Source organism: Globicephala melas, chromosome 19 (genome assembly GCF_963455315.2).
Source record: "Globicephala melas chromosome 19, mGloMel1.2, whole genome shotgun sequence".
Classification (NCBI taxonomy): domain Eukaryota; kingdom Metazoa; phylum Chordata; class Mammalia; order Artiodactyla; family Delphinidae; genus Globicephala; species Globicephala melas.
Window position 1 is genome coordinate 13344521 of NC_083332.1, and position 10494 is coordinate 13355014.

The window sequence follows — 10494 nt, forward strand, 5'->3', positions numbered from 1 at the left end:
ACATTTCAATCCCCTGGGGAGCTTTTAAAAAATATTGATACCTGACCCCAACCCAGACCATCATTAGGCTAAACCACAAAAATGCCATTTTTGTAGGTTAAACATGGTTAAATATCAATAATTTCGTATGTTCTAGTCTAGTAAGTCTGTAGTGGGTCCTGGGCATCAATATTATCGTTGAGTTCTCCAGAGGATTTTATGGATTTTTCAAACATTGATCAAAGATGTTCTGGGGGCCCTCAGACCCTGGATGGATGCTGAGGATGTCAGGAAGGGCGGAGGGCTAACCTGGGCAGCCTCCAGTCTGAGGCCGTCTTCTCCTTCTTCTGGGCTCCCTCCTCCCTTACTGAACAGTCACTGCCCAGGGATGGCTGTCAGGAGATACAACAGCCACGAGCCTAGAGGGGCACAGGAAGAGGGTCCCCCAAAGAGCTGGTGAGGTCATGTTTAGTTTTCTATCACTGCTGCAATATGTTTGAAGAAATAATGCCTGAAAACTTACCCAATTTTATGAAAGACATTCGTTTCTAGATCTGAGAAGCTCAATGAACTGCAAGTAAGATAAATACAAAGAGATCCATACCGAGACCCATCATAGTTAAACTGCTGGAAGAAAAAAAAGAGACAGAAAAATTTGAAAGCTATAAGTGAAAAAACAACTCATCATGTACAGGGGAAAGCAGTACGATTCACAGCTAAATTTTCATAGAAACAATGAAGGCCAGAAGGCAGTTGAATGATTTATTCCAAGTGCTAAACAAAAGAAAACTGTCAGTAATTCTATACTCAACAAAACTATATTTAACAACTGAAGGCAAATGTTAAGGAGAAAAAAAAAAACAACAACAAAAAACTGAAGGCAAGGGCTTCCCTGGTGGCACAGTGTTTGGGGGTCTGCCTGCCGATGTGGGGGACACGGGTTCGTGCCCCGGTCCGGGAGGATCCCACATGCCGCGGAGTGGCTGGGCCTGTGTGCCATGGCCGCTGGGCCTGCGCGTCCGGAGTCTGTGCTCCGCAACGGGAGAGGCCGCAGCGGTGAGAGGCCCGCATAACGCAAAAACAAAAAACAAAACAAAAAACTGAAGGCAAAAGAAAGATATTCTGAGATAGAAGAAAACTGAGAATTCATTGCTAGCAGACCTCCCCGTAGGGAATACTAAAGAAAGTCCTTCACATTGAAAGAAAATGACATCAAATCCACAGGAAGAAATAAAGAATCCTAGAAATTATGAATATGTGGATAAATATTTTTCAAAATTATATAAATAAAATTTATTATTTTTCTATTTTCTTTAAAAATGTGATGGTAGTGAAAATTATAACTCTATATTGTAGAGTGTATAACATATATGAATGTGATATATATAACAACAATAGCACAAAATAAGGTGGGAAATGGAGATATATTGGAGCAATGCTGCTATATTTTACTGGAATTAAATCTGTATTAACATAAAGTTGACTGTGATCATTTACAATGCCTATTGTCATCCCTAGAGTGACCATTTAAAAACCAGCTTTCAAAATATACAGTTTAGGGCTTCCCTGGTGGCGCAGTGGTTGAGAGTCCGCCAGCCGATGCAGGGGACGCGGGTTCGTGCCCTGGTCCGGGAAGCCCGTGAGCCATGGCCGCTGAGCCTGCGCGTCCGGAGCCTGTGCTCCGTGGCGGGAGAGGCCACAACGATGAGAGGCCTGCGTACTGCAAAAAAAAAAAAAAAACAAAACAATCAAAATATACAGTTAAAAAAAAACAGCAGAGGAATTTAAATGGTATACTAAAAATTGTTTAACACAAAGGCAGGTAGTGAAGGACTAACAGAGTAAAAACAAATAGCAAAATGGCAGCCAACTATATCAATCACGACATCAAGTGTGAATGAAATAAACATTCCAACCAAAAGTCAGAGATCGGGGCTTCCCTGGTGGCGAAGTAGTTAAGAATCTGCCTGCCAATGCAGGGGACACGGGTTCGAGCCCTGGTCCGGGAAGATCCCACATGCCGCGGAGCAACTAGCCCGTGCGCCACAACTACTGAGCCTGTGCTCTAGAGCCCGCGAGCCACAACTACTGAAGCCCACACGCCTAGAGTCTAGTCTGTGCCCCGCAACAAGAGAAGCCACTGCAGTGAGAAGCCGGCGCACCGCAACTAAAGAAAGCCCACAGGCAACCACAAAGACCCAACGCAGCCAAAAAAAAAAGAAAAAAAAGTCAGAGATCGTCCGTGGTGGTCAGCTTCCAAACTGGCCTCCAATGATATGCAAACCCTTGTGTGAACCCCTCCCAAATGGTACCAGGGTTAGTATGTGTGACTACATTTCATCAAGAGAATATGGCAGAACTGATAGTATGTCACTTCTCAAACGGGGGTATAAGAGACACTACAGCTTCTGTCGTGGCTTGCTCTCTTGCTCTCTCATTTCTCAATGACTCCCCCGGGAGGAGTCAGTAACTTCTTGAACAGTCCTATGTAAGTGCTCATGCGACAAGAAACTGAAAACTCCTGCCAACATCCATGTGTGTGAGCCCTCTTAGAAGAAGTTCCTCCAATCCCAGTCAAGCCTTTAGAGCAGGGGTTGCAAACTTTTTCTATAATGGTCACATAGTAAATATGTTAGGCATTGTGGGTGACCCAGTCTCTGTTGCAGCTCCCGAGCTCCACGGGTGGAGCACAAAAGCAGCCAGTAGGCTATAATAAATGAAAGAGCATGGCTGTGTCCCAATAAAACTTTATTTATGGACACTGAAATTTGAATTTCGCATCATTTGAAGTGTTAAGAAATGTTATTCTTCTTTTCATTTTTTTTTCAGCTATTTTAAAATGTGAAAACCACTCTTAGATTGTGAGCCTTACTAAAACAGGTAATGGGTGGGTTTAACCCAACAGCCATAGTTTGCCAAAACTTCTTTCGGGTGCTAGCAACTTCACTTATAGTTTGACTGTAACTGCATGAAAACTCAGCACCACAACCTAGTTAAGCCACTCCTAGGTTCCTAACTTCAGCAACTGGAAGACAATAAGTATGTGTTATTTTATGATGTTACTGGGATAATTTGTCATGAAGCTACAAAGAATAATACATTTTCAGCCTGGATAAGAAAACAAGACCCAAGTATATGCTATCTACAAAAGACACACTTTAGATCTAAGACGTAGATAAGTTGAAGGTAAAAGGATGCGAAAAGAAGTACCGTGCAATCAGTAACCGTGAGAGTAGAAGGACAAAATTAGTATCAGACACAGTAGATGTTAAAAGAAATTTTACTAGAGACAAAGGACATTTCATCATGATAAAAGGGTCAATACATCAAATATACACATCAAACTATGCACATATATTGCTAAGGGACAAAAAAGAGGTGAGTGCGTGAAAGATGTTCGATTTTATGCAAGGAGGGAAAAAAATTGCATATACATGTGTTTAGAAGGGCAGAGAGTTTTGGAAAGATACACAGAGATACAGACACGGGTAACAGAAGTTTGCTCTTAAAAGGAGGACTTTCATATACATATTTTATATATTTATAGTTTTTTTATTTTGAAATGACTAACACAGAAAGTTGTAAGTACAGTACAAACATTTTTTTCCCTACACTCATTTGAGAATAAGTTGCCAACATGCTTCCTGATCACCTTCAATTACTTTATTGTGTATTTCCACAAACAAGAACATTCTCTTGCATGTCCACTGTAAGGCAACAGTGAAAATCAGGAAATTAACAGATGGATAACAGATTAACAGATGGATAACTACCATCTATTCCGAGACCCCAACCACCTTTACCAGTTGTGCCAACAACTGTATTTTCCACTGCATACTTTGAAATTTGTACTGTAGGTATATCTTTAAATTAATATATATTTTAAAATTATATATATTAAAAATTATATATATATAAAGTGATATTATATATATGTAATTCCTTTAACAGGCAAATAAAAATAAACATAATAGCCCTGGGACCAGGGGAATTCAGACTTTCCCGGGTCCTCCAGTGGGAGAGGGTGTCCTTCATTCCACGACCCACCCAGAGATACACTCTTGAGGGCCGGGCATGGGGGTGAAGTGGCTTCAGCCGAAGGGTCTCAAGGGGCAGAAAAACGGGTCCAGGAAAAGCTCAAGTGCCGCAGCAGGGTTGGTCTTCCCACCACCCTAGCTGTTTCAGGTTCAGTCGGCAAGCAGCCCCACCTTGCCGAGCCTCCGTTTTTAAACCGCAACTTCTGCAGCGGCCCAAGGGAAGGAGGGAAATTTGTCTGTCACACTTTGGCCGGGAGTCCGGACCGGAAGCCTGTGGTACATCCGCCAGGGGTGCGGATCCAGACTTTCCGAGACCCGGGTCCGAACCCACTGTGAGCTGCTGGCACGCTGCCCCACCCCACCCCCCGCCTCCATCCGCAGCTGCGAACCACGTCCGCTGCGAGCGCCTCGCTGAGGGTGCGAGGCTGGGGGCGCTCGCTTGGTCCCGGCTCCCCCGCCAACCACAGCTATTCAAGGGCGACCCAGCGACCCCCAGAAACCAGAAAATCCCCACCTGCCGGTCGGGGGTGACTGGGCGTCTGTATATACCCAACTCCCCCTACCCCCTAGAATCTCGGGGAGGGCCGGGGTCTCGGGGCCGTCGGGCGAGCCCAGATGGACGAAGTGTGTGAACACGCTCGAAGGCAGCAGGGACACAGGAGCCCGGCCGTTCGCGTTTCCCGTCTTCTCCGCGGGGAGGCTGCAGCTCCAGTGCGCGTCTGACCCGGGGCGCGACCATCGGAGGCCTGTCCTGACTCCCGAACAGATGGGAGGCAGGCGAGGCCCGGATCTGCCTCCAAGCCCCGCCCCGCGCCACCCGTCTGCAGGCGCCAGTAGGGAGGCGAAACCGGCGAGAGGCAAGAAGAGGGACTTCGGCGCAGGGAGCCTGAGATTCACGCACCCGGGGTCTCCAAGGGACCTGTTGGCAGACGGACCGTTTGGGGGGTCCGTTACACCCACGGAGCGGGCGCCAAAGGATGGCTGGGGCCCCTGTAAATTCCCTAAAGTCGCCCCCCACCGCATTACCACCTGGCTGCTTCGCAAAGTGCTGCAGGGGGGCAAGCCAAAGCCCCACCCCCGCCAGATCGTGACCCTCCTCAGGCCTCCAGGGACAAAAAGTGCCCTCGGAGATCCAGGCCCGGACCCGCACCGGCCACGCAATCGCCTGTGACCCTTAGTCAGTGTCTTCACCTCCCTGAGCCTGCTATCCTCGTCTATATGAAGGAGACACAGACACACAGGAGGCGCACAGACGAGAGGCTAAGACTTTATTTGTCACTCAAGAGCCCTGTGCCCCGTCCCCACCTGCCCTCCTGGGAAGGCTCAGAAGATCTTCACAAACTCCAGCTGCACGTCCCCGCCCACTTCCATCCAGAGCGCGCGCTGTGGTGGGAGCCGGTAGCTGAACTGGTGGTATTCCTCGTCCCCGATCACAACCTGCAGGGGCAAGGAGACACGGTTTATGGTTCCCGAGGCGACTGCGGGGTCATTCCCGACTCGTACCCACGCTGCGTGACCTCGTCACCCACGCAGCCCCGCATTAGGGAAAAGGGCTGCTGTTGATTCCAAGCCCTTGCCGTGAGGAGTCAATGAGCTCATCGCTGGCACGGGGTGCTTTGTAAGCTTTGGCGGTGGATGTGGTCTCCACGGTGCCCGCGTCCACCGCCTCACTGTGACGCACAGATTGAAAGTGGAGAACGGCCTGGGTGGTGGAGGGTCTACAGCGACCACTCCCTGCCGGGACTTATTCTGGGTTCTGTCTCCCAACCCATCCATTCCCCTGCCCCAGAGCCGCTACGTCAGGCGCCAGTGGACAGGGAATAGGGTCCGGGGTGTCCACGCCTCCCCGCTGGACACCCACCCTTTGGGCTCGTGCTCTCGCGTCCTTGTCACCGCCATACGCCTGCCCTCTAGTGCGCTTGCGCCAGGGGAGGTGAGGGACTGGGGACGCCGTGGCCAGCCTTGGCCGCGCCTTTGCTCCCCACCTCCGACAAGGGCCTTCCTGGCCTTGCCAAGGAAAGAGACCTGGGTGTTGGCGGCCACCCCTGTGGCAGAGACGCACCTGGAAGCCGTCTTTCTTGGCAATGAGGTGCAGTTCGAAGGGCTCCCCACGCTGGAAGGCAGGGCTACCGCTGCGCTCCTCTGAGCCCCAGGCGCTGCACTCCATGGTGTTGAAGACCACCGAGGATTCATCCAGACGGGGGTTGAAATGCAGGACGATCTCACTGTCTGGATCGTCACTGCACAGCAGGTTTATGTAGAACCTGTTAGGTGGCGGATGGGAGGGGGCGTCAGAGAAAGGACTTACCGATTGCCGAAGCACATCCAAGTCCACAGGGACCTGAGAGCCACACGCCAGTGAAGGAGGGGTGGTGGACTGGAGGCCAAGGAGCCCAGGTTCCAGGACATCCAGAAACCAACTGGGGACCTGGACACACATCCACCCAGGCAAGGGTCACTGCACTACGGCCTGGGTCCCCCGCATTTCCAGAGTCTGGGAGTTGCCGAGGAGTCATGGTCCTGAGACAGGGGTGCCTCCGATCCCCCAATTCCCAGAGGGCCGGGAGCAATACCAGGGACCCCAGTATTCCCAGGCATCGTAGATTCCCAGAAATCCTGAAGCTCCCGACCCAGGAAGTCATAGGTTTGATTGCTGAGGCCTCCCAGGTGCCCAGGGCACCTCTGACTCACAGGCTGTGTTTCCACAGTTGCTTCAGACTCAGACTGGAAGTCTTACTATAAGTAAGAGCCTTGGATTGCCCTGGAACTCCCAGATTCTTAGAAGGTTGTAGGGACCCCAGGTACACTGTCCTGGGACAAATGAGTAAAGACATCAGATTCCAGAAGGTGGGAAATAGCTTGGAGATTCCAAGATCCTGGTGGGCAAAGCTGGCCTGGGGCTTGTTCTCTGGGCTGTGAGAAGTGGGGTCAGCTGAGCCTGGAGACCTCCCACCCCTTACCGCAGAGGCTTGGAGGTCTCACCTGGCAGCATCTTTGGGGACAACACCACGAATTCTCAACACAGTGCCGACTTCGAAGCTCTTGGCCAGCGAGGTCCTGTAGGGCACGTTCTGCAGCAGCAGGGGTGCGGGGGCCGAAGTGGATCAGGGAGGCAGAGGAGAGAGACACATGGGTCAGTGCCGGGGAGAACATGACCAGGACCCAGGCCAACAGAATCAGAGAGCAGAAAGGGCACAGAGGCAAAGGAAAGAGAGCCAGGCGTAGGGAAAGGGTTGGAGAGAGGAACACAAAGAATCAACAGGAAGATATTCAGAGAGGTAGAAAGTAAGGGGGGAACACCAAGGGGGAGATGGGAGCGTGGGATGGATTGGGTCAACCCAGAAACAACAGCCCAGAACGTCATAGCACCCCCGAACACCCGTTTTCTCCTTGACACAGGAGACCTCAGCCAAGCCCCAGCCCCTACCCCATTCCAGTGCAGCCTTGGGTCCAAAACCTCGCCACCTCCACACCCCTGGAGCACTCACATATACCGGTGGCATGGCTGGAACAGCGGACAGGCAGTGGTGGTGGTGGGTATGGCTGCTGGGACCTTAAGTAGAAGCAGGGCGTGGCTGGCCCTGGTGACTCACCGTCACCCCTTTCCACACCCACCACCCACACCTGGCACAGACCCTGGCCCTGGGGCCATGCTGGCCAGCACCCTCCTTCTAGGGCCTCTGACACCCCTGCAGTCCCTGAGGATTCCCAGGTCCCTCTCCTCTGGGCTAATAATGATAGGAACAGTTAACAATAATAATAATAATAACACTATAGGGATTCCCTGGCGGCACAGTGGTTAAGAATCCACCTGCCAGGGGAGAGGACACAGGTTCGATCCCTGGTCCAGGAAGATCCCACATGCCTCAGAGCAACTAAGCTGGTGCACCACAACTACTGTGCCTGCTCTCTAGGGCCGGTATGCCACAACTACTGAGCCCGCGTGCCACAGCTACTGAGCCCGTGTGCCACAACTATTGAAGCCCGCAGGCCTACAGCCCGTGCTCTGCAACAAGAGAAGCCACCGCAGTGAGAAACCCGTGCACGGCAACGAAGAGTAGCCCCCTCTCGACACAGCTAGAGAAAGCCTGTGTGCAGCAACGAAGACCCAACGCAGCCAAAAATAAATAAATACATTTATTAAAAAAAAACAACATCAGAGAAGGCTCATTGAGCCACCATCCCTCCAGCCCTAGCTGGTGCCTGGCGGAGAGAAAACACGCTCGTGCCCATTTCATCATGGAAAACTCGAGTCCTGAGAGGCTAAGCTGTGGGCTGCAACTCTGGACCCTCTCTCCCAGGTTAGGACCTGCTGACTAGGGCTAAGGACGTGTCTGCCCTGACATTCCAGTTTATGCTTCTGGAATATAATAATAACCATGGCAACAGCAATAATAATAGAAAAGGGAGCTCAGAGGGGCAGGGTATTTTGCCTGATGGTCAAGGCTGTCTCCTTGGCGCCTAGTGCAGTGCCTGGCACACATAAGTGCTCCGTAAATATGGGTGAAAGAAGGAATGAAAGATAACACAGCTGCCATCAACGCAGCCTCCGGCCTTTCTAGCATGTGCCAGAGACCACTGATTTCAGACAGGCCACTGAGGCAGGGCCATTGATCCCCCTTATTTGACAGATAAGGAAACTGAGGCTCAGAAATGAGAAGCCGTTTGCCCAAAAAACACAGCTGTGCAGAACCACGGACACTGTGTCTCTGGCTTTCTTGATCTCTGGAAGTTTCTCTCTGGTTTATTCTGTCTCCAGGATGCCCTAGTCTCTCTGACTCTCTGTCTCTCTGGCTGTCCTGTGTCTCTGTCCCCCCACCCCCCGACGTGTTCCTGTTTCTCTCCTTCGAGTCTCTCTCCCTCCTCCTCCCAGAACACTTCCTCTCTCCCATCCGATGTTCAGGACAAGGGGCGGGGAAGGAGGGGTGTCCTACGACCCGCCCCCCAGCCAGACCAAGGAAGAGAAAAAAGTGGGACCCTCCACCCAGGCCCATTTCCACTCCCCACAGCCCAAAACTCCAGAAGAGGAATCCAGGTATGAAGGGTGGGGTCAGAGGGAGAATGCTGAAAGAGGGTTCTGGGAGACAGGGAACGGGGAGGTGGGGAGCTGGGCAGAAGCCCCTCCTAGCAGCCCCTTCTCCGTTTCCGCCGCCCTACTCCCCGCACCCCACCCGCATTGGCTCCCCACCCAGCAGAGGGAGAAGACACCTGGGGCAGAGCCAGGAATGGAAACTCTGGGTGGAGACAAGCAGACTCAGAACCTGATCCACAGCCTCGCAGGCGTCCCAGCCTCCCTCCAGGCCCCTGACCACACAGCTAGGGCAGCTGGAGGAGCCAGGGCCTCGGAGACGGAGGCTGGGCAGCTGCATTTAGGCGTTTGGTTGGGGGCTGCAGGCACCCCCATTTGGCAGAGGACAAAGCAAGCTTAGAGAGGGCCAGCCTCTCCCCAAGGCCTCACAGCAAGGACGGGCCAGGGCCCGGGCTGGAGCCGCTCTGTGTGCCAAGGACACCTCATCGGGACTTTCAATAGAGAGGACAGTGGGGACTGAGGTGGTGACACCAACATCTGCTCGGGTGGAGAGTTTCCCAGGACGAGGGACTCCATTACTCTGATCACTAAGGGTGTCCCCTTTCTGTACCTCATTCTGTGTATTGCTGTGTATCCCACTAGCTCATCTGTTCCCCGATTTCTTCATGGTGGTTGGATATTTCCCCACATGCTGCCGACCTGCAAGTCCTGACCTTCGTGTTTGGCCGTATGTTTGCACTGAGTGTGTTACCAGCTTGATTGCTAGGTCATCTCTCAGCGTCGGGCACGGGCATCCCGGCTGGATTCGCATTCATTTGTGCTGGTTATCTTCCATCAGTTCTGGAATAACATGCTTAGGAGCGTTTTTGTCTCACCTCTAAATAAGTGACGGATGTCCTCACTTCCCAATACTCTTTGTTTTGTCGAGCTGCAGGTCACGCTCGTAGATCATCCAGGCTTTACCGGAACACTTCCATGAGCCTTGACAATACACGGACCTGGGCAACCGCCACCCCAATCAAGTTTTAGCCCCTGAAACAGCCAGTCCCCCTCCACCTGCCCCAGGAAACACTGTCGCTCCTCAGCATTTGAGAGCCACCAAGCTCATCTGCGATGAAAACAAAGAAAGGGATGCCCAGCGGGCCGAGTCTGCTGGCCCTCCCCTCCTTCCGAAATAACTGGGGCGAAAAGTACTGAGTGCACCACGGTGTTTGTAGGAATTGAAAATCCCAGGCTCTGTCCATGTCAGCTTCTTGCAGACTTTGGGTTGGTTTTCATATACAGCGAAGAAAGTTCAGGGGCTGGATTGGTTTTGTAAGTTAGTTTACCAATGAGGAAAATGACGTGTTTTACAAATCTGACCTTTTTTTTTGGCCGTGCTGTGCTTGACTTGTGGGAACTTTTCCCCCTGATGAGGAATTGAACCCGGACCCTCGGCGATGAAAGCAC

General features: G+C 51.7%; 1 protein-coding gene across 1 annotated transcript; it reads right to left on the reverse strand.

Moving 5' to 3' along the window:
• Window positions 1–5339: 5339 nt before the first annotated feature.
• On the reverse strand, window positions 5340–7519 carry LOC115862472 (galectin-7-like). The gene is made up of 4 exons (XM_030874335.2): window positions 7505–7519; window positions 6999–7087; window positions 6079–6280; window positions 5340–5453 (listed from the first exon to the last, which is right to left on the reverse strand). Exons 1-4 carry the CDS (start codon window positions 7517–7519, stop codon window positions 5340–5342), a joined length of 420 nt encoding a protein of 139 aa, XP_030730195.2.
• Window positions 7520–10494: the final 2975 nt, after the last annotated feature.

Coding starts and splice junctions, on each gene's coding strand:
- LOC115862472 (XM_030874335.2), bottom strand. Junction 6,281..6,998: donor GTCCCCAAAGATGCTGCCAG/GTGAGACCTCCA, acceptor GCCACCTAACAG/GTTCTACATAAACCTGCTGT. Junction 5,454..6,078: donor CCAAGAAAGACGGCTTCCAG/GTGCGTCTCTGC, acceptor TTGCCCCTGCAG/GTTGTGATCGGGGACGAGGA.